The 25,009-nt window shown below is 35.7% G+C and overlaps 2 protein-coding genes across 2 annotated transcripts; one reads left to right on the forward strand and one right to left on the reverse strand.

Moving 5' to 3' along the window:
* Positions 1–1,134: 1,134 nt before the first annotated feature.
* Positions 1,135–3,754, reverse strand: LOC100366884 (tubulin beta-4B chain-like). The gene is made up of 3 exons (XM_002741537.4): positions 3,633–3,754; positions 2,801–3,020; positions 1,135–2,340 (listed from the first exon to the last, which is right to left on the reverse strand). The coding sequence occupies exons 1-3, from the start codon at positions 3,687–3,689 to the stop codon at positions 1,274–1,276; spliced, it is 1,344 nt and encodes a 447-aa protein (XP_002741583.1). The 5' UTR covers positions 3,690–3,754; the 3' UTR covers positions 1,135–1,273.
* Positions 3,755–6,399: 2,645 nt separating this feature from the next.
* LOC100378344 (ankyrin repeat and SAM domain-containing protein 6-like) lies at positions 6,400–23,545 on the forward strand. Its single transcript, XM_006825016.3, has 13 exons — positions 6,400–7,336; positions 8,915–8,959; positions 12,567–12,771; positions 13,269–13,366; positions 17,375–17,532; positions 17,731–17,956; positions 18,956–19,008; positions 20,250–20,399; positions 20,569–20,758; positions 21,371–21,488; positions 22,024–22,253; positions 22,575–22,642; positions 22,786–23,545. Exons 1-13 carry the CDS (start codon positions 6,613–6,615, stop codon positions 22,969–22,971), a joined length of 2,451 nt encoding a protein of 816 aa, XP_006825079.1. The 5' UTR covers positions 6,400–6,612; the 3' UTR covers positions 22,972–23,545.
* The last annotated feature ends 1,464 nt before the right edge of the window (positions 23,546–25,009 follow it).

A 25,009-nucleotide genomic window follows, 5' to 3' on the forward strand; every position in this document is an offset into this window, starting at 1 on the left:
CATTTGAATTTAGCATGGTGGAAAATGACATTCACTTTGTTTTTATATGTCCATGTTATAATGATCTAAGGGCTGATCTTTTGTCAATAATCCTATGCAATTATGCAAATACTGACAGTCTGGGGTTACTTCGTCGCTACACAAACTGTCACACTATATATCAACTAACTCTGTATCTTTTTGAAGTTTCAAGGGACGAGATGAATATGAATCCAGCTTAACTTAGTACCATACGTTTACATGGATGTTGTATTGTTTTTAAAACGTGCTATGCACTTTTTCTACCCATTACATTTTGTACGATGGGCTGAGGCCCTGTACAGAGATAAAATTACATAATACAAAATTGACTAATACTAAAATGAATAATTGTAGACAGATTTCGACATGAAATCGTGTCACTTTTATGTGTGCTAAAATTTGCGAAGGGCGAAAAAAATCGCGAGTAGCATTCTACCTTAAAATGCTTAGATAATAATGCTAAGATATGTACAGTCTTGTCTTTTTTTGTGTATAACATTTTGCCGTAGTGGATCTAGGGTGTGGGTGCGTTTGTCTGTGGGTGGGGAATAGCTCCTTTCTCTAAAATGATAAAATAGTTCAAAGATGTTATGTGAAATAACTTATCAACGCAACACAAAGTAAACCAATTGAATTTAAAACCGAGAATATAAAAATTCAAGTTCAATGACACTTTTTGAATATTCTAAAATTCACATAAAATATATTGTTTTCGAATCCCCTATTCAAAGGTGCTGGCTACGAGCCTGAGGCCGACAGACACGATAATATGCGGCCGAATAGAGTGCACAATATTATTTAACACAGGATCGAAGAGAACATGGCCTTATTCGGTACACGACCAAACTGTTTACTAACACAGCATTATTTGGTACACGACTGAGGTCATGGATTGGAGGCGGCTTACTATGTTATTTATAATCTTTATATGAACGAGGGTAGCTCGCATCACGTATACTCAGATAACTGAAGAGAGTCGCCTTCTCAGATTCAACCCATTACTACTGGAAAACTTACAAAATAGTTGTGTATTAAGGTTACATGTCTTAATGTATACTCGGTGCGTGTATGGAGACATTACGATGGCCTACAAATTATACATACTCTACAACGTTGTTTCATATGCCTTAGTTTTATTCTTCAATTGAGTGATCGTTACAAAAATAGTTAATTATAAACAAATAGTTTGAACATGATATAATTAATTTATATTAATAAATTATTGTAAATTTACAATTCGGGAATTCTATAATTAATTTTCCTCTTCAGCCTCTCCCTCTTCTTCGTCAAATTCGCCCTCCTCTTCGGCTGTTGCATCTTGGTATTGTTGGTATTCAGATACCAAGTCATTCATGTTGGACTCTGCTTCAGTGAATTCCATTTCATCCATACCTTCACCGGTGTACCAATGCAAGAAAGCTTTACGACGGAACATAGAAGTGAATTGCTCAGAGATGCGTTTGAAGAGCTCTTGGATGGCGGTGCTGTTGCCGATGAAGGTACCGGACATCTTGAGACCACGCGGTGGGATGTCACAGACGGCACTTTTTATGTTGTTGGGGATCCATTCGACGAAGTAGCTGCTGTTCTTGTTCTGCACATTCAACATCTGCTCGTCAACTTCTTTCATGGACATGCGACCACGGAAGATTGCAGCTACTGTCAGATAACGACCATGACGTGGATCACAGGCAGCCATCATGTTCTTGGCATCGAACATTTGTTGGGTTAACTCTGGTACGGTGAGTGCACGGTATTGTTGGCTCCCACGGCTGGTCAATGGAGCAAAACCAGGCATAAAGAAGTGCAGACGTGGGAATGGTACCATATTGACAGCTAATTTACGGAGATCGGCATTCAACTGACCAGGGAATCGTAGACACGTAGTAACGCCGCTCATGGTTGCAGATACCAAATGGTTCAAGTCACCATAGGTAGGAGTGGTCAATTTCAGGGTACGGAAACAAATGTCATAGAGTGCTTCATTGTCAATACAGAAGGTTTCATCGGTGTTCTCAACAAGCTGATGAACTGAAAGGGTGGCGTTGTATGGTTCAACAACAGTGTCCGATACTTTTGGTGATGGTACAACACTGAATGTGTTCATGATGCGATCTGGATATTCTTCACGGATCTTGCTGATGAGGAGTGTACCCATACCAGAGCCAGTGCCACCACCAAGGGAGTGTGTAAGTTGGAATCCCTGCAGACAGTCGCAGCTCTCCGATTCTTTGCGGACAACATCGAGGACTGAATCGACAAGCTCGGCACCTTCGGTGTAGTGGCCTTTCGCCCAGTTGTTACCAGCTCCACTTTGGCCTACAGGTGAGACGGAACAAGTGAAATTAGAGAAAAGAACATTGTAAATGTTTTTACTCTGGTGAGAAGGGCTTTTAATGACAATGAGAAAACGTTTATGAACAATGTATGCAGGAAGACGCTCGCGTTAAATTCAAAGCAGGAAAAAAGTTTTCATGAGCTAGAGACACTCTGGTAAGGTTTGACACGGAACTTGTAAACAATGTAGAACTTATTCATTTTCAGGTAGAAGAGAAATTGATATGACGGGAAATTCTACACGAGTGATATTCATCATCTAAAAAAAAAAAAAATTGTGCATTGAAACTTACACAATTAGAAATTTATACACGTTTTATAACGTGTATATATAAATTATGGGGTTTATGAATGTAGTGTAACTAATATTCAAATGCAATATAATTTATACAAAATAAGTAAATGTTAAACCATTGTATAACAAAGAAACTAGAAAACGTACCGAAAACAAAATTGTCTGGTCTAAAGATTTGTCCGAAGGGCCCTGATCTCACAGAGTCCATGGTACCGGGCTCCAAATCGACCAAGATAGCACGGGGAACATATTTGCCACCAGTAGCCTCATTGTAATACACGTTGATTCTCTCCAGCTGCAAGTCGGAATCACCGTGGTAGGTGCCGGTGGGGTCAATGCCATGCTCGTCGGAAATTACTTCCCAGAACTGAAAAAAAAAAAAAATAGAAGAGAACGTTTTATGAAATGTTGCAAAAAATGTTCATATTGCATCATTATTGAAAATCTACTTTTTAAAAACGCTTGATGATTCACGCGTGTTTTTCGGCAGTTTTTTGGCAACCTTTTAGCATAGAATAAAAACTGGTTGTTTATCGGTTGGTTTATTTTAAACTACAGCGATGCAAAGCTACGATGTCCACCATTCACATGATGTTGATAGCAGAAAAATAAGCAGGTGTTATCAGAAGTCTTCAATCGTTACGAATGAAACATTAGATTTAAATCGTAAAAGAAAACGCCAAGCATGTTGGGTGGTTGATTATGCTAAAACAAACCAGCATGTTCATGGGAAAAAAACGTGGCTACCATTTCCGCAAGCATGGTTAGGGCACATTTCTTGTACACTCGGTATGTCAAAAATAAAAATGTAAGCCAATTGAAATAAATATAACCACTGCCGTATTGTAATGTTGCCATAACAACACGTGTATAGCAACGATTTTTTAGTTCCATGGATGACTAAAAAGGCACATGGGACATGGACTAATATATCGAAAGCAAGTGCAACCGAAATCATGAAATTATTTTCTTTACTTACCTTTGCGCCGATTTGGTTACCGCACTGGCCAGCTTGAACGTGGACGATTTCACGCATATTGAACGGTGTTGTACTAATGTCAGTCTAGCTAACTTGATGTTTCAGTCGGAGTTGTGCGTTGCTCTGGTGCCCACAAGTTAACAACCGGCAATTTAAAGGATCCCTGGACTAATAACTCACCCGTGAGCGAAACCCTTTCGCTCCTTAAAATAATTCTTCGCGAATCACTGCTGTTGATCGAAACAATTTATTATATACATAGTAGGCATTTTTCTTTCACTTTTGTCTACGATTTTGTTCATTTGCTTATACAATAATTTAAAAAATATTGCCATAAATAAAATGAGTTGTCATGGTAAATGGAAATATGTACGTACGTATTAGAAATCAATCCGCGTCGACGATATCAATGTTCACGACTTGACAAGACTGCACATGAGGTGTTAAAACAATCGATATCACGTGGTTACGTAACAAGTTCAATTGCTAATTGCACCTGTTGATGTTACGTGACTGTAGCCTTCAACATTCGTTGTTGATGGTTTTATGAGGATTGTCACTATCGTTTCATTTTTAATAGTATGTTTTTTAGTACTGACAAAATAACAAAAACACGCTGTTTTCTTGATTATTTTATTATACATACGTGGACATAATTTCTAAGAAAATATTTAAAAAATAACCATGTCTTATTAGCAATGCAAGTTGTAATTATGTTTTGTGTTGCACCAAATAGAAGTTTTACAATTTCAAACAATTGATGCCTATTGTCAGCTGTGGGGGGGGGGGGGGGCGCAGTATTTAGCAACATTCTACATTAATATTATTTAAACACGATTTTTAAACGAAGTCTTATTGTTTGTATTGTTCATGCCAACGTTGGGACATGCCGTATATGTCTGTGCCACTGCGAAGGCAAACAATCTGAAAAAGCGTATAACACCTGCAAAGTGGACGAAAGCCATAACTTTATTACCTTCAACGGTGAAATATCGTTACCAATTAATAATTAACAACATAAATAATTATAAATCACTATCATCATCATCCTATATTCGGTTTCCCGGGCACCTCTATGTATACAATTATTATTATTGTCCGCGTTTACACTAATGGTGTATTTCGGTTGGTTTATTCATGTTTTGTTATTACCGGTAGATGGAGTAGATTTGGACAGCAAGCTACCATATACGGTATTTTTTATTCTAAGGATCATTTTCACTTGCGAGAAGTAATAATGTATAAAGCATTGCCACCGATATGTCAGTATTATCAAATCTGTGGAAACATCATCATGAGAGCATACCGGATGAATTCTCTAAATTCGAACATTGTACCTGATATAACAATATTTGACACTACGCGCGTTATGGTTTACACGGCATGACCAGTCAAATTAAAACAAAATTACATCTGTACCCTTGGAGTCCATGTGATAATATAAGGTGGTATTTAAATGTTCGATAAAAATAAACTATTTTCCCAATTCACTGTACTGTACATGGCGTATTTTGATCTTTAACAAAATAATAACAAGTGTTATCAGTTGTTTTACATCTCTCGGTTTGTACAGTGGTAGTTATATCCTGACAGTCTACCTGCCATCAAAATGCTATCCTAACGTGTCGCATATATAGTTGATAATAATAATAATAATAATAATAATAATAATAATAATAATAATAATAATAATAATAATAATAATAATAATAATAATAATAATAATAATAATAATAATAATACCAATTCTTTCTACTGACGCTTTTACGGTTTAAGACATGTGAATACAAGTACATAATAGGACAAAGACGACTTTTTATTACCTTATTAAAAGCCTTTCCAGGCACGAAAATGGGGAAAACTTATCTAAAGTATGGCGCAATTGAAATGAATACTAGTAATCAAATGTTCAACGGGAGAGAATATCCAGGATTGTAATACTTCATTGCATTAATCAATCTAGGCAAGTGGAATATACATTGCTAGAATTATTCATACGTCCCTACATTTGGTTTTAGAGTCCCAGGTCAATGAACAGAGTGAACGCATTCCATAAAAACAAAAGTTTAGTTAAAAATGGCCACCTACGCGAACGCTATAAAAACAAACGAACAAACGAGCTCGAATTGCATGTACAAATGTACTAGTAAACAACTTGAACTTGTGCTTTTGACACGAGTTGTATTATAGTACGTCGTCTATTGAGAAGGAGTGACGACTTAATTTTAATTCACAAAACATTTTACAGAAGTTGAAGTATATTATTTCACGAAAAGTTTTCCTAAATAAACTGTAAGTTTTTTCGTTTAATTCCCTCACCAGTTAGTTACACAATCTGACCTCAGGCTAAATTCGTTCTTTTACACCACCGAATCATTGTAACCGAGTATATAATGCTATAAAAAATAGCATCGGTAGTTCTAAATTGTGGTGTTAGTGTAACGGTTTTCTCCATGCCCGGAAGTCTATAGACGAATGTTCGAAGAACAATTATTATACGTAGTTCCATATAAATCCATAATGATAGTCATATTAAATTTATTTCTATAAAATGGACAAAATAATCTGGTCTAAGTTCGGAGATTTATTAAATTGTTATGTTATTAATTTTTATTACATTATATTCTCGTTCAGATTTTTATGTAGTATCAAATTCCCGCAAACGTCAGTTCTTTCCTTCATAAGCTTGTGCCATGCCACTGTGTATCCCCGACTCGGGGTGAAAGGTGACGTATTTCCCGTATGACGTCAACAGCATGGAATTCATAATGGCGGATGCGAAGAAACATCGCAGTAGCAATATGTGAACAAGAAGTTGTGCCGAAGAAAATGACTATTTGTACCGAAGTTACGACTGTCATACCAATTCATAACGTACTAAGAATAGACAAGTAACATGTAGATGATGGCGTAAGTGTTGGATTTGGGGAATCGTCGGGGATCTTTCAGTATTTACTCGACCGGGTACAGCAGGTGCACGATGGTCGATGTTGACGACCATGACGAGACTGTTACCAGATTACTCTCTGCCTGTGAACATGGAGACACTAATACTGTGCAAACCCTTGTTGAACAGGATTTAGCCGCAGTCGATGCATGTGATGGCGAAGGATCGTCGTTGCTACATGTCTCCGCCGCAAACGGTCACGAAAGCTTGGTACGATACCTCATAATGCGGGGAGCTAAAATCGACTTGACAAACTCGTATGGATGGACTGCACTGATGCAGGCTGCGAGGGGTGGATATCATAAAGTAGTGGCCTTACTACTTCAAAATAAAGTGGACGTGAACGTTAAAAACAAACTGGGGGTGTCGGCTTTGACGGTGGCTGCTCGAGGGGGACATACGCAAGTCGTCAGAATGTTACTCGAAGTACCGGTCTTCGATTTGTCTGACGACTCGCAGACGGTGACACCGTTGATAGTGGCCGCGCAATATGGTCACGATACTGTGGTCAGGTTACTACTTGATAGGGGGGCTAGAGTGAACCACCAGGATGAAAACACCGGGTGGAATCCTCTAATGGTCACGGCTTTGAACGGGCACATGACAACTGCTCAAATTCTTGTCGATCGTGGTTGTGATCCAAATGTAACGAATTTATTAGGAAGGACTGCACTGTCAATCGCTATTCAGTCTGGAAAACGATCCAGAGAGGTGCGTGGATACCTGGACAGAAAGACCACAAATAAACCAAAACTTGGTAAGCATCAAAGAGTTTCTGAAATGAGCATGACTTGTTGCTATGGAAACATGTTTATTGTCTCTATAGTGACGCCCCCATACACCTTCAATATGGATGCACTTTGTACATATGCATGCAGACAGTTGATGAAAGCGTATGATGATGTATAGAATCGCTGTTTATTTTTTTCATAATAGTACTGCAGTAATTAATCATAGATTAATTTTGTCATTATCCAGGAGATTTTATAATAGTGACATCAATAGTAAATCATGTTGGATTTTTGTGGTGATATATATGGTGGAATAATCATTCTATTTTATTAAATTTGGTGGGCACATGAACATACAGTAAATTTTCACTGATTTGTCACGAGAAAAAAAATATATTTTCACAGGGATTTTAATTTTACTGTTAACTACTTCAGTAAAAATAAATTAAAAGGTATTTCAAAATCTGTGTGTAAATTATCTGGGGATACCAGCATCTTCTATTAGTTTCAAACTTTCACGCTATTCATTCGTATCAATCTCAAATCTTGTCACAAGTCCTCACAAGTTGCCACAGGATGTACTAGTATATGCACATAATAAGCATCTTGTTTGCAGTATGCTGCTATTTAAGGGTAGGAATTATTTTAAAGGCCCTATCCATCATCACTGTGGCAGTGTTTAATTTAATCCCCATTGTTTTATATAGTGTTTTTATTGATCTCTTCTTTGCCATTGTTCTTGTATATACTGGTACATTAAACAATACAAGCCTCTAAACAAATCACATTAATTCTGTATGTTTAGTTTAAATGTGGTGTCAAACGCCAGAAAATTTTGTCCTTGCAAAATTAAAGTGATTAATTTAGTATTTACCTTGTACAGACTAAAACTGAAAAAATATTTATAATTATTTTATATTATTTTATTGATAAATTTTTCCAACTTTCAATACAGTGCCAAACCATAAAACTACACATTATTCCATGGTCAAACTAAGTTTGTTATGAATTGTACACTGCTTTCTGTACATTTAGGCATGGATGTTTGTATCTGGAAAAGAACAACAAAGTAGCCACCCACTCAAAACATGTATTAAACATGCAGTACCCATCTTAACTCAAATAAATCCCCAGTCCCTGGATAAACAAAATAGACTTGTCTTTGTGTGTATGGTTGCCATGCAATTAACAGTTATACTGCAACAAAGACAATGGTTGCTATGAAATGTGACAAGGCCAAGTTTAATGACAGTAGCAATATGTATTGTACCAATATTGATCAGTAGACATTGCTAAGCCATAATACCTCCTTTTTTGCTTCCCTTGTTTCTCTCTAAATACATGTTATTACTGAAGTTTTCCGTGTTCACAAAGTACTAGTAGTCAATCTGAGTCAACAATTGCCTTGAACTTTTGTGAACTGACAATTCTCACAGGTGTCTCACTCAACTATTGTTGTGACCCAAGTTTATGGGTTAATAAAAGCCAATTGTGCGATGGGATAATCCAGTAACTTGTTATTACACTTGGGGGGTTCTTTTTGTGTGTGCATGTATTATTAAATGACTGAAATGTTTTTTTTTTTTTTGTTTTTTTTTTTACAGAACCAGAGGATATTGAACCAAATATTCTGGATGCTGCCAAGACAGGTAATAAATCTGCTGCCCTCTATTGTTCAACCTTGGACATGACTGTTACTTTTTAACAAAATCAGACCTTTTTTGCTTTCCATCAATATTCCTAAAACCCTGAACTAGATTGTATACATAATGACCATTGACCATAGATCTTTACTCTTGACTTTTTACCCATCATTCAATGTGGTAATTTTAAATAATGCAAATTAGCATTAAAGTAATTAAAATCAGTTATAGTGCAAATCATAAATGTAATTTTTAAAATTGGAGAAAGCTGCTAATACCAATAAAACAATTTGTGATGTTTCATTTAGTTAGTAAAGTATTAAAACTACAATTATTAAAGAATAATAGAATATTGCAAGCGTTTGCAGGGCTCTATGAATCACTATTCGCTGATCACATGTGGGGTTTTTAATTAGCATAATTAGCTGTTAAATGAATCAAATGTACTGTGATTTTCTTTATTGTGCATTTTACATTTTTTCTCGCTAAAAATATAGACATCTGAACAATTATTTACCTTGTGGGCCATTATAGCATTGACCTTTTGTTTTGTTTTTGCAAAGAATTTGAAATCATTTGTCCCATCAAATTGTCTATTGATTCTTTCTGGCTAGTTTTAACTTTTTAACTTTTCCACCCAAATTGTTTTATTCTTTTTTCTTATATTCTTCAATATTTCTGGAAATGAACCCTAATTTTTGCGCTAAGAGACACAATTTGAGTAAATTTTCAGTTTTTAGTCATAAAATTTGGCTATTTTTGTCCCAATCTTCTGAAAGAAAGTGCAGACTATAAACGGGTCTATTTTGTGAATTTGTGATGAAAAGAGAGAACTGGTGATGAAAAGGTTAGAAGCACATTAGAATATCAACGTATGTCAACAATGTCTATTTTCTCGTACTTTTTTTTGAAATACTGTTTGATATTAGGAGTGGTATATTACATTGATAGACTTCATATCACTAAATCAATTAATGGCATCGAGAACTGTTAACTCAAATTACAACAATATTAACATATTCATTAGTATTTTATGTCTATTACTTAATAATGTATTGGGCATGATGATGAACGAACCCCTTAAATAAATATTCATTAGCTATTCCAGGCAGAAAAAAAAAGCGCTGTTGGTTGAAATTTTTACATTATCGTAATGTAGATCTTATTGAACTATCAGCAACTTTTTGATATGAAAATCGACGTGGTAGTTCTTTGAGATATCAACCGATCAGTTGTAGAGCTGACTGAATATTACAATTTTTTCTTCACAAACAGAGCACACGAGTATCTGATTCTTTATTTGGAAAAATCAATAGTGTTATTTGTACACTGCGGGGAAAAAAACAAAAAAAAACGCTAGAGTTTATCAAAGAAATGCAATATACATGTGTGATACGTATAATAAATCAATCGTAAAAACATTTGTATCGCTTGACGACAGACGCCGTCTCTTATGTGAAGTGTTATTGTTGTTGATGGCACGCTGACTGCCTTTACGTCTGATGAATAGTTGTTACTCTAGGATACACAAAAATTATTTTAATTAATAGACAAACATAAACAAGTATCCTTTATAATAATGTCTTTGTTCATTTATAATACTTTAAATTGTATCACGATTTTCTTTCCTCGTGACTGTTAAACATTATCATCTACTTGGAAGGGGGAGGGGGGGTTGGGTATTGCATGCCATTTGTGATGTTTCATTTAGTTACTAAATAGGAATGGGGGTGGGGGAGGTTGTATGTGTATGGTTTGTAATATATATTTAAAACATGGACTGCTATTGTTGCTATGGTAATCCTAAAATTTGATGTTGTAGTTATGTTGGTGATGAATTATATAGAGGTATATGGGTAGATTTCCCACATGTTTCTGTTTCTGATTACCCAAAAATATAAATCATAAAAAAAAATTAATAAAATTTTATAAAAATGCTGGTGTCTGATATCACGCACATACGAAAAAGAACCCCTATAACTTTTTTTTATCAAAATCTCATTTTAAGGTTCTTAATCATTGCCATTGTTTTGAATAATAATCTCTGTCAATCATCGGTTTATTATATATTCGATGTGTAGAATGTTTAATTTGCTATGATATGATTCTCAGTAGATTTTCAAGCCTTTTGTACAAGTTTTAAATGAAAACACATTGATTATTTTTCGATTTTCCGGTTCGCACTGGACCTCACAGTACAGTATATATGTATATATGTCACACCTCTGTCTTATCTTTGAACAAACGCTTAGCTAGACTGATAACAGCGTGTCTATTTCCTCGCATTTGGGCGCTCAAATACGAACATTTAGATACAAACCTTGACTATTTTATCAGGGCGTTTTTTAACATGAGAAATAGTGTTTAATACCCAGATGTTGTTTGTATACATAGCAACAGCATATGCGACAGGTTTCCTAGTTAGGAACTTCATACCAGATTTATTCGCTTAATCTCAATGCACGCGAGTCTGTACTATTAAAGTCAGTAAGGCAGGTGGGGAATGTAAGGCGACGACTCCTGTGACCCCGGGTAAATTTAAAGCCCTTAGTTCTGTTTAATGTTGGCACAATGTTAGCTTGTTATGTAATTTTTTTTTGCAATCTTTACAAAGCTTTTATTGATTTGCATCCCAAGGAGTTTCTGTTAGTCTAAATTTGCCACTCGCAATTGAACTTGGTTACTGTGGAATACTTTATTTTTGCTGGAATTAATTTTCGCTGAAAAGGCTTTTTTGGCGTTTTGTATGGAATTTATTTTCACTGATTTTTGATGAGTTTAATGTGAAATATAGAAAAAAAAGTATATTCGCTGGATTTTATTTTCACAGAATCATTCTTTCAGCGAAAATAGCGAAAATAAATTCCAAGCGAAAATAAAGTATTCTACAGTTTTCAAAATGAAGACGAAGTGGTCTATGAACGCAAGACCAAAACTGGATGGTAGAATTATGTCAGAGCAGTCATGCCCACATAATGCCAGGAAATAGAATACATTTAATTCCAGTCCAATTCTTACTTTATTATTGGTTACACAGACAGTGGGCAATAAGTAGAATATGACTTTTCATTATTATGAATTGTTACACATGTCTCTTGTAGCACAAGTATTGCATTTACCTGTGTATGGTCCTCTCGTCCAAGTTTATACAACAACTAAAACTACTCGTCATTTTTTTTTATATAATCATCGAATCAAATACAAGCATGTATTTATGTTTACTAGTATTTATAAATATAACTCTCTCCATTTAAAATTCTTTTTCAAATCTAAATAAGACAATTTGATTGGCTAAGCAGCACTTACATGTATCTTCATTCCTTGAAAGATGTATGCATGAGAATTAGAACAGCTATAGTCACTGCATGTATTTATGCAACAAGTTAGTAACTGTCAGTTAACATGCATGTCTTTGGGGACTAAACCAGCTTGAAGTAATCACAATGATATAGTTATAACTAAGACTTAAAATGCAAATGCAGCTGATATAGTTAGTGAAACTTTACAAGTTTGCATCATAGCATCTATAGTAATCCTTTACAATGACAAACACTATATATTCGGTAAAATGTATAAAATAATAATTATTATAATTTTTATTTATTTATTGAAGGCAATATCAAGAGAATACGTGTAATACTTCACGATGATGTGAAGGCTGCGGATACAATCGGTGAAGACGGGGGTACTCCCCTCATGTTTGCAGCAATGCGCGGACAGTTGGAGATTGTTGAATTACTTGTAAATTACGGCGCTGATGTAAATCGACAGGACACTGCGTCTGGTTGGACAGCACTCATGCAGGCTACTTACTATGGGTAGGTGACCAATGCTTCCTATTGGTTAATTCTTTTCTTCTAACTGTCAATTAAATATATTTGCATTTTTATGTAACCTCTTGAACCCTCATAAAAGTTCACTTTCACAATCTTAAATAGTAGAGCATCAATAAATTATTCATTTTTGAACACTGCTTATTCTTGTGTGGTCACAAACAGATCAAATAAATTTACTGCTTATTATGATGCATTTCAGTAAACATTTACCAGGCTTTGGAACTGTGTTTATATGAAATACACACCATGCCATTGAAATGTGGACACATGTCGTATTTCCTGAAAGGATACATATACTTGTATTTATATACATTTATGTACTCTCCAACTAACTAACCCAACACCCCTACTATCCAGTCATCGTAGCTGTTACACCACAGTTCTCCAATCAAAACAGTGACCTCTTCTTACTTCTCATGAAACAATGCATGCTGGGGGATCTGCTTAGATTGATGGCTTTCTTGTTGTTGTTTTTTCAGGAAAAAAGAAGTTGCCAAATACTTAATTACCCAAGGGGCTGATGTGAATATCCAAGCTAAGGATGGCTGCACAGCCTTTGATCTAGCAGTACTTATTGGTAAGTACATATGGTGTCATCAGTATGAGTGGAGATAGCTTATGATGTCATTAGTATGAGTGGAGATAGCAGATGGTGTCATCACTATGAGTGGAGATAGCAGATGGTGTCATTAGTATGAGTGGAGATATCAGATGATGTCATTAGTATGAGTGGAGATATCAAATGGTGTCATCAGTATGAGTGGAGATAGCATATGATGTCATTAGTATGAGTGGAGATATCAGATGATGTCATCACTATGAGTGGAGATAGCAGATGGTGTCATTAGTATGAGTGGAGATATCAGATGATGCAGGGATCTGCCCACGCTGGTCATCCATGAGGATGATATCATTGGTATGAGGAGAGATGAGGATGATGTCATGAGTGAAGATGAGGATGATGTCATCAGTATGGGTGGAGATGAGAATGATGTCATTGGTATGAAGGAGAGATGAGGATGATGTCATGAGTGGAGATGAGGATGATGTCATCAGTATGAGTGGAGGTGAGAATGATGTCATTGGTATGAGAAGAGATGAGGATGATGTCATCAGTATGGGTGGAGATGAGAATGATGTCATTGGTATGAGGAGAGATGAGGATGATGTCATTGATGCGAGGAGAGATGGGGATGATGTTGTCAGTATGAGTGGAGATGAGGATCATGTCAATGGTATGAGGAGAGATGATGATGCCATTGGTATGAGTAGAGATGAGGATGATGTCATCAGTATGAGTGTAGGTGAGGATGTCATTGGTATGAGGAGAGATGAGGATGATGTCATTGGTATGAGGAGAGATGAGGATGATGTCATTGGTATGAGTGGAGATGAGGATGATGTCATCAGTATGAGTGGAGATGAGGATGATATCATTGGTATGAGGAGAGATGAGGATGATGTCATGGGTATAAGGAGAGATGAAGATGATGTCATCAGTATGAGTGGAGATGAGAATGATGTCATTGGTATGAGGAGAGATGAAGATGATGTCATTGGTATGTGGAGAGATGAGAATGATGTCAGTATGAGTGGAGATGAGGATGATGTCATCAGTATGAGGAGAGATGAGGATGATGTCATTGGTATGACAAGAGATGAGGATGACATCATTGCTATGGATGACAGCCTGTTTGTATGAGTGGAGATGAGGATGATGTCATCAGTATGAGTGGAGATGAGGATGATGTCATTGGTATGAGGAGAGATGAGGATGATGTCATCAGTATTATTGGAGGTGAGGATGATGTCATTTGTATGACGAGAGATGAGGATGATGTCATTGGTATGAGGAGAGATATGGATGGTTTCATCAGTATGAGTAGAGGTGAGGATGATGTCATTGGTATGAGGAGAGATGAGGATGATGTCATTGGTATGAGGAGAGATGAGGATGATGTCATTGGTATGAGGAGAGATGAGGATGATGTCATCAGTATCATTGGAGGTGAGGATGATGTCATTTGTATGACGAGAGATGAGAATGATGTCATTGGTATGAGGAGAGATATGGATGATTTCATCAGTATGAGTGGGGATGAGGATGATGTCATCAGTATGAGTGGAGATGAGAATGATGTCATTGGTATGAGGATGATGTCATCAGTATGAGTGGAGATGAGAATGATGTCATGTGTATGAGGAGAGATGAGGATGATGTCATTGGTGTGCAGAGAGATGAGGATGATGTCATCAGTATGGGTGGAGATGAGGATGATGTTAGTATAAGGAGAGATGAAGATGATGTCATTGGTATGTGGAGAGATGAGGATGATGTCATCAGTATAAGTGGAGATGAGGATGATGTCATTAGTATGAGGAGAGATGAAGATGATGTCATTGGTATGTGGAGAGATGAGAATGATGTCAGTATGAGTGGAGATCAGGATGATGTCATCAGTATGAGGAGAGATGAGGATGATGTCATTGGTATGACAATAGATGAGGATGACATCATTGCTATGGATGACAGCCTGTTTGACAGGATATTTCCAGATATGTTCTATGTAGTGTGTTGATTCCAATGTAGTCTGATTTTTATAATGCAGAGATGAGTATTGGGATAAAAGTGTCCTCAAGTAGCCTGTGTGCATGACGGACATATTAGGGTATAGGACAGTTGGCACGATGACACAGTTTTATTTCATTTCTTTTATGTATCTTTGACAAGCATGTGATACGATCGTAAGTGTCAGCAATAAAATATATTCACCGCAGGAGTTAATGTCCAATGATAATGTTGAATGATATTCAAATATAAATGAGCTAATTACCGATAGTCGTTTATTTGGTACATACCATGTGCACTTTTATCATCAATAGATGATTATAGAAACTCATTATCAAAATTGTTTCTGTCAATCATTTTGTTTGTTTCGATGAAAAAAACAAGGTTTGTTATTGTGATCCCGCTAGTAGTCAATTCAAAATTAAAATAACAAGCAACAATGTATGTCGTTTTTGATCATTATCTGTGTGAAATCTGTATCTTTGCCCTGCGCTACATAGGTGGTGACCTCATGTCTTGTTTTAGTTGTATGCTAAATCAATATTTACCGACTGGACAACCGTCTTCAGTGTCGCCCTGTTTCCTGCATTTAGGTGATCATTGACCTTGGCATTGTTCTGATTGAACTTTGTGTACTATTTAGTTGTGCATTTTCTTTCATCAATGCTGTGGTCATTTTATTTAGCCAGTAGACCATTATATTGGCTTGCTGAGGCACACAATAGATGATCAGTATTTTTAGCCTACTGTTCACAAAAGACTGCCACTTGGCAGTATGTCAATAATAGGTTTGTCTTTTCAAATCGTCGTCTGCATCAACAATTGTTGATGTATTTCTGTGCACCACATGCTATATTTTTGATTCCCAACTGTTTTCCAATCTTTTTTTTTTTTTTCATCACAATTCTGTAAATTTAAATAAAATGTCTCAGAGGAATCATATAATACATATCAAGTTATTGGTTTTTTTTTTGGGGGGGGGGGTAGTATTCTTTTCAATTTCGTTCTCAAATTCAGTTATAAAAATATTTATAGGAGGAATTCATGAAACTGATTTTCAAAAAATATGAACATCGAAAAAAAACAAAAACACGCTGAGTTACTACCAGAATTACGGTAGTGGCTATGGAAGCTTAGCTACTGTGGATTATTTTCGTTGGCTGATTGGTTGTTGCCAGATATAGAAATTATAGATGTTGATGTACAGCTACAATTGTGAGATAGCAGATTGTACTTGCTTCCAAGATATAAACATACAATAAAGATAAAAAAAATGAAAGTAAGACACCAGTGATTTGACTCGCCAAGTAGACTGCATATGTTCCATTAGAAATACAACCAAAGTTACATAGAGTGCTCAGACTATATTTTACGGGAAAAAACACTACTGTATATCATTTTGTTAATGCTCAAATCTTATTGCTTTTGAAATAACAGTTGTATGGGTAGATAATTAAGATTTCTGGTGGTCATGTTACGTTATATATCAAGCATTGGTAAAGCATTTCTGTGACATTAAAATCATGTAAACTATAAAGCATGTAAAAATGATTAATTTTTCAATCATATCCATGCATGTGCGCTCTTAGTGCATTTTTTTGTCACAATTTTGACTGTATATACACAGGCACATGTTTGCCTGCACATGTTCCGGGTCATCCACTCATTTTCTACTGAGATATTGAGCTGTACATTGCCATCAAGTTGATTTCTCCCTCTCCCTCCGTCCTATTTTTTTCAGCTTGTTTGGTTTTTGAATTACTCTTTAGCTTCTGTCTTGTGTTTTCTTGTCATTTTTTTTTTGTATCCAGGTTACCAATCTAGGTATAGGTTGTACATTTGTGTAATTATAATTAAAAATTATGCGAACTACATGTGTATCTTAGCATTAGAATGATTGTTGATTTACCCTAAGTCGTAATTTTAAACATCATTTTTCATTAACAGACTGTTGGTATTTGCTCCATGAATTTCTAAAATAATGAAATGTACATTATTTGTTTATGCTTACTCTAGATGATACGGACACAGAGCTGGTGAGGCAGCTAGCATCGGTCGGTATGAAAGTGAACAAACCACAGCGTGGTAAATCGGCTTCCATGCCATGGGCGTCAAGGTCAAAAAGTAGTGAAAATATGAATAATGATGATGATCCACCTAAGAGTGGACTTAAGGTATGTTGACTTTCAGTCACACTCGATACAGGGTACGAAATACAGTTTAAAGTATTCTTCGCAGTCATCGCACAATTTCTTATAAAGCGAACAGTGTTTTAGACATGTTGTAATCATCACATGGACTTATATCAGAAATAAAGTGCTCTGATTACCGGTACTCTGACGCTATTAAAAATTAATAATTTTATTCCCCAGGCATGGTGGTCAAGAATGTCTAATCGTTTTCGTAATTTAAAGCTCACAAGTACATTCCGTGCCAGATTTTCGTCCAATCGTCTACAACCATTCCATGATGAAAACACCACAACTGACGCCACCTTGAAAGCTGAGCGAGAGAAAAATGACCACAAACGGAAATCCAGTTCTACTATGAATCTAGATGAGTTAGATAGAAAACTGAGCAGTCCTAAAAAATCAGCAAGTAGGTATCTCAAAGTACACCAACATAATCATGGTTATTTTCCTCATCTACAATGTGATACTGATGTCTGTAGCTCTCAAGTTACTATGAAAAACAATAAACATTATACTTGTATTAAAAAAAAAAAAAAATATTGCTGACAAAAATTAAAACAGCTGAATCAAAAGCTGTGTTCTAAGGCCTTATGTCGAGTGTTTTGAGAATGATACTGTGAAATACTTTATTTTAGCTGGAATTAATTTTCGCTGAAGCGACTTTTTTTGGGTGTTTTGTATGGATTTTATTTTGACTGATTTTGGACGAGTTGAATATAAAATATACAAAAAAAAATATATTCGCTGGATTTCTGAATCATGCCTTCAGTGAAATTACGGTAGCGAAAATTAATTCCAAGCGAAAATAAAGTATTTTACAGTAAATCCCAGACCACCTTTTTTTTATGGCCAAACAGCCAGATCATGTACATAGGGTATGACGCTCATTGATTAGTGAAAATGTCAAATGAGTCATATTAAGGATTTATAAATATGGATATACGACTTCCATAACCACATATGGTGGTATGCAATGAAGATTTCATGAGAAGCGAATGTGATTTGCGAATTATAATTTAACGTAGTTTTAACCAATAGCATCACATAATGCAGTGGGAACTTGGAAATGTCTGGTTGCATAAACAGAAATGAGCGTGACTATCAGCACATTCAACAATGTAAAAAATATGCTTTGTGAATATTAAAGCAAGGACACTCGCTAAAATAGTCTGATGTAAACACAACGCAGTTCTTTCACAGATTCTGAATGGTACATGTATATTAAATAATGACATTCAAGAAGCTTTCATTTCCTGTCCCCCATGTTTCACATTGCCATACCACAGTTGGCATAGTACACCAGCTAATAGTTATAACGCACTACTGTGTGGCAATTAGCCAATCAGTGGCTAGAATTATTACGACATTGATTAATGTCTTGTTATTATGTGTACTTTATTTCTAGGTATTGACAGTGGTTTAGATAACAGTCAGACCAGTAAAGCACTCTATACCTTGGTGAGTCAAGTCAACAGACATTGTTAAGTAGTTGTTTTCAATAGTACTTTAATAATAATATCATGACTGTTCAAACACTCATGCGTTTATTTATGCTTTTAACAATGGTGTTGTCAATGCAGTAAGGTACTGTTAGTATTTTATCAACCTAGAGTACCTAGTCTAATAAACATAATCGTATATCATATTTTAGGACGGCTGAGTAATTCTTCTTTATAATTGGTAATTATTTTTCTAAATTAACCATTTCCAAAAAAATGGTGTGCAACATTACATGATTACATTAAACAGCTATGCTAAAAATATCTCTGGTTTTCTCTGAGTGGGTTTTATCTTTGAAGTCAGGAAGGGTATTGCATACTTAGTGATGAAATTGATTAATAATAATTAATATAATTAACATAAAAAAAAGGATGTTAAGGAAATTTCATAGAAACAAAACAAACTGCCATGCACAATTTAAAAAAAAAAAAATATTAAAACAAAATTGTCATCATCAAAATCATGAAAAAATTATGCAAATCATTATATCTTGCCTTGCAGTATTTATTGTTAGAGTGTCAGTGAAATGGGTATGGACACTTGTCATTAAAAAAATCAAAAGGCCACCAGTCTGCCATTTTGAATCAAGTCACAAAACAAACTGATTTGCCATCAGTAGCCAATTATGTAATGTTTATACCAGGCTATATGTATTTCATGATGAAATTGTGTGATTTCAGTCACAAATTAGCGAATATTAGCGTAATACAAAACCATTATGTCTTGCCTATTTACCAAATTAAACAAAATCTTGATAGTACATCTGAGAAATGGGTTGGACAAATGAGCACCAAAAATGGCTGCCAGTCTGTCATTTCAAAGCAAAAAAAAAAAAAGCCATACATCGATAAATCACAATGAGTTAAGTTAAAATCAAGTGGGAAGGAAATCAGCCCTGCTTATTGGCATAGCAACTGGTCAAAAGTCAATGAAACATAACAAAAAATTGACATGCATATGTATTGTCGTATACATATTGTTTGAACAAAATCAATCTAACAGAGTTCAAAAAAATGATTACAAATGAGCATATGTACAAAACCAAAAACATCTATATATTATTATATATATTTATTTACTTATTTACCAGATCTTCGGTATATTCGTATTGCTACCCAGTTGTCACTGTCACATTATCTAGTAGATTCAAATATGTTTTTTGTGACAATTTCAAACTGTTCATGCTTTGTACATTTCAGTCACTGGCATCACCAACGTCTAAGCTTCCCAATGAGAAATTGATGCCTGTAATACCGCCATTCCTTCCTCCACCATCATTTGATCTCAGTAGTTCAGATAGACCAAAGATGCAGTCATTGTCTTCTAAGACATCATCACCAGAGACAAAGGTAAAAGTAATATTAGTGTCTATAAAAAACGTCAGCTGGCAAACTTAGAGTTATAATGAACTGGTATTGAATACTAGATCATTTTTCAAAAAATACTATCAAGAATCAATTATAATATTGGCCTGTGGCAACGCCAATAACTGTATATATTTTGTATTTTGTAAAACAGGGTGGGGTTAATCGGCGGATCATGCAGTCTGCTAAATTCTCCAGTCCTCGCAGTCCAAGTGATTCAGCAAACTACGGGTATGAATCGTCAAGTCCTAACTCTTCAGCTGGTGCCGAAGGTGTGGGTCGTGTATTCACAGCATCGCATCGGTCACATCCAATGTACAGAAGACACACATATGATCCTTCAGGTATGAACTTTGCCCTCAGATACTTACTGATGACATTTAACCTTTTGATCTCCATTGGAAGTCAACTATCGTCACTTTTCACACAATAACCCACGTAATTTTTTATACATTTCTCCTAAAATTTGGAATAAAACCAGTAGCCAATTGAATATTAAGACACAAAAGTTAAATTCTCTATTGATATATGTCATCTATATGGTGGAACAGACACAAAATGTGTACTTTTTTTGAAAGGTTAGTCTATCTCAGGGTCCGTAGCATTGGGAAAATCCTTTGAAAGTCTTTTGATTTTTTGGGTTCTGGAAAGTCTTTGAATTGTCTTTATATTAACTTTCTTCATAGTTACTGGTAATTCATTTTAGAAAGGCTCGTTTTCTCTGCATAGAGTCTTTTTTTTATAAAGTGTTTTCTACCCCAGTTCCGACAAGTGTCGGCAGTGATTGCTATCCCGTGCCCAAATTAAGGGTCAAAATGTCTTTGAAAAGTTTGGAAAAAAGTCTGGAAAAGTCTTAGAAATCATTTGGCTTTTGGTGCTATGTACCCTGCATCATAATGCGACAATAACATTCATTGCTTTATGTACTTATATACAACACTATATTTTCTCTGCAGTGAATCGACCAAGACCAGTGTCCTACCCAACAATGGCTTTCATATCAGGGCCATCAGAGATACATTTATCGAGTATTCAACACAAATATAAATCATCAAACAGAGTAAATGCAAACGTGTAAGTTGTATGTCAAGTAGAATGTGTATACCCTGATTATTACAAGTGGCAACAATACTTAAAGCGGGAGGGTCGTCACCTGCGCGGGAATTGAGTCCCAAGCGATGATAGCAACACATGCAAAGATTCATGGGTACACGTTTGTTTGTAAACAATGACACGCTATGGCCATCTGACGCATGCGCAGGCGACGACTCCACCGCTTTAACACTACTGTATAATATATTGCTCTTTTAGTAATGTCACACACTATGATATCCTTTCAAATCAAGATAATTCATAAATGGCTTGGTAGTATCCATAGATATGTCGACCATCGCACATCACAGATGTTTTCGACGAGAAATCAAATGAAAGAAATGAGTCTTTTTATTTATAGCTGAAAGCTAAATGGTAATGTTGAGTGTGGCGCTCTTGCGGCAAGAGCAAGTCCATTTAACTGGGTTTGGTTTAAACATGTTGTAAAGTATCAATGAGAGTTTTACGGATCTATTCTTTGCTGTCCCAACTCACTTTGTTTGTATTCCACTGACAGGCATCCCGGCGGATTGAACAGCTCAAATTCCTCTACCACCTCAAGTTCTTTGACCCCGTCAAGACCGAATCAACATTTTAGTGGAACCTCACAGAGCAGCACAACCTTGACCCCTTCTGCATCACCTGATCCCAGAGGCTATCTGGGTTCCACTATAAGTTCGTCCACCTTTTCAAGTTCTTCGCATAAACAGAAAAACACCAGTTCAAGCAGTGGAATCAGTGAAGACGGTAAGAAAGCAGTATGTGTTTATTTCAGTACAACAATGAGAAAGGATGTGAATTTCACACAAATAGGACAGCATAATATTTACTTCTTTCTGTGGTATATACCGGTATTAGCATTTATCTTTTGAAAATGGCTCTTCTAAACACAGCAACATCAGTGATTAGGGGAGTTATGATGATAATTAACTTTTGTGATTCTCGATTTGGCAAGATAGGTAAGCTGATTAATTATTATCCAATGCCTAGATATTGGTATCCCCACAGTTACTACCGTGTGTTCTCATTACACAAACTTTGACACAATTGTTTTTTTTTCATTTGCAGACGAGTTGTCATTACTTATGAAGAAATTATCTCTTGAAAAGTACACCCCAATATTTGAAGAACAGGAAGTAAGTCGAGGGGGAAGTGATTATTATTGAAAAAAAAATTTCATTTCCCTTTTTGGTCACCAGGTGGCAGTGTGACTATATTGGTGAATCTAATCCAAATGATTGCAGATTCATCATTTAATATATTATTTTTTGGTTGACAGGTTGACATGGAAGCGTTCCTAACGCTTACGGACGATGACCTGAAAGAACTTGGTATTTCTCACATGGAACCTAGACGTCAGATTTTAAGCGTGATCTCCGAATTGAATACAGGGAAAGGCCGCGAGAGAGAATTTTTACGAACCACACTGACAAACTATCATGTTTCAGAATTTCCTCATCTATGAGCTGTGCTTGTAGTAATCCCTAAAATGACAGAATATATTTAAAACTTTTTAAATTTATATTTTATAGAATAGATTTTTAATGATCAATTAATCCATCACGTGTAATACGCTATCACCCCCCCCCCCCTGTGAATGGAACATGCACAGTGATTTCAGCTCAATATGTTGTAGTGTGTATTTGTAAGTAAAAACTGATGCAGAAGTTGACATACCCATTGCTAATAGCATTTGGGGAATGGTATTATTACACAACTTAAACCAAAAAGCTCAAGTTTAATGAGTTGACACATTTTAGATAGAACTTTACAAAGTTAATCCGCTGCTTGTCAAATCAGTTACAACTTGTTTATGTGGTGAAAAAGGTCCAAATATACCAGTACTTTTTTTTTTTTTTTTACACGTGTCAATTGTTAGTAGAGAAATACAAAAATAGTGTCTATGGTACCAAATATACCAGAATTCTTTTAAAATAGCATCTATTGTACTATTGAAAAAATCAAAATATTTGGCAAACTAATGTTGCTAAATTATAGTAATGCTTTTACATGAATAAAATTTGTTGTACATTAAATAATTCTTGCTCCAGGTTTACCGCATCCATTCTTGACTGGACATGTACATTTCACTCGTATTTGGATAATGGAGTTATGACCTCGCCTTGGAGTGTGATGTGCTGGTAGTGTCTAATGATTGGAAACCCGGAGTTCAAATACCTGTAGCTGACTGAAGGTACCAAGTAGGTAGATCCCCCAAATATGAGCGAGTGTGCCGCAGATTTAATGAAAAGGCCAACTGGTCAGGATGCATTCACTGACAGTCTGATTTGGGGGAACCTTTGGTAAGATACGCTTAATTAAGATTTGGCTTAATATAGTCAATCTATAATCCCAGTTTTTGGACTTTTCCAAACGGGGCTTAAAAAAAGTGGTTTTCAGCTGAACATGGTGAATGATTAAATTGACAGCGATATTGAATACACTAAACATGCATATTACCCCCGGTATACTAGTATATTTATATATTGTGAAATATTTAAAACATTACATGCATACCTCAATCTCACAAACAACTTGTCAAATTAATACCAGTACACATTACTAAAGTATCTGTATATATTAAAGCAACTTTGATATATTTATACATCAAAAAAATTACACTCTGGGGGATGGAACATTGCCCCCTCCTGGAAATACTAATCAGATCAACTTTAAACGTAAAGGCCAGTCAGAGTCCGCTACAGTAATAACACTTTTCTGCAATGTGCCGTTAACACCATTCATTTGACTTCTGATTATATTCAAATAAAAATCAAGCAGTATATTGTTTCATTCAATCACTTCATAGTTTTGTTCACTTACTAGTACTGGACGTTACAGGTTCAACACCCAACATAGAGGGCGCTGTTCCACAATGTTGTAAATGTAGGTGAAACTTAAAATGCAGATATTAATTAAGACTTCAGAAGTAGAATGTGTTGTATATGAATCAGCTGCTGCTAATGAACAAAATGAGTAAACAAGGTCGCCTGTACTCTTATTTTGAGATGAACCTTGAATAGTGTTGTCCTGTACAATATGTCACTATATAGGTGACCCATCTATCGGGGGGATGCGAACGATTTTTGAAAAAAATTATGTGGGTCGAAATGAAGTAAAAAAACAAATTCCACAGCCAAAATGGGAGGAGAAAATTGCTTTCTTAATGGACAATTAAGAAAACATTAATGTTCAGACATGCTCTCAGGAAATCCCTGCTACAGTAGTGTGAAATAAGTATGCAGTTAACCATTTCTTGCAGCTCCCTCCCCATATTTCAAATAAATCACCCTAAATATGATTATAAAGCTGATCATTATGAATGTACTGCCTCCAATATTCCTGGCAGTGTGGTTATGGATTTTGGCTACAAAAAAATTCAACATACAATATCACTGCAGGTAAGATTTGGGTGTACCGTTTTACTCTACAGTACATTGACAATCAAAGAAAGCTTAGAAAGAACTCCCGTGTGCTGAGAGTATTGAAGACACATTAAAAAT

Source organism: Saccoglossus kowalevskii, chromosome 6 (genome assembly GCF_978046115.1).
Source record: "Saccoglossus kowalevskii chromosome 6, keSacKowa6.1, whole genome shotgun sequence".
NCBI lineage: Eukaryota > Metazoa > Hemichordata > Enteropneusta > Harrimaniidae > Saccoglossus > Saccoglossus kowalevskii.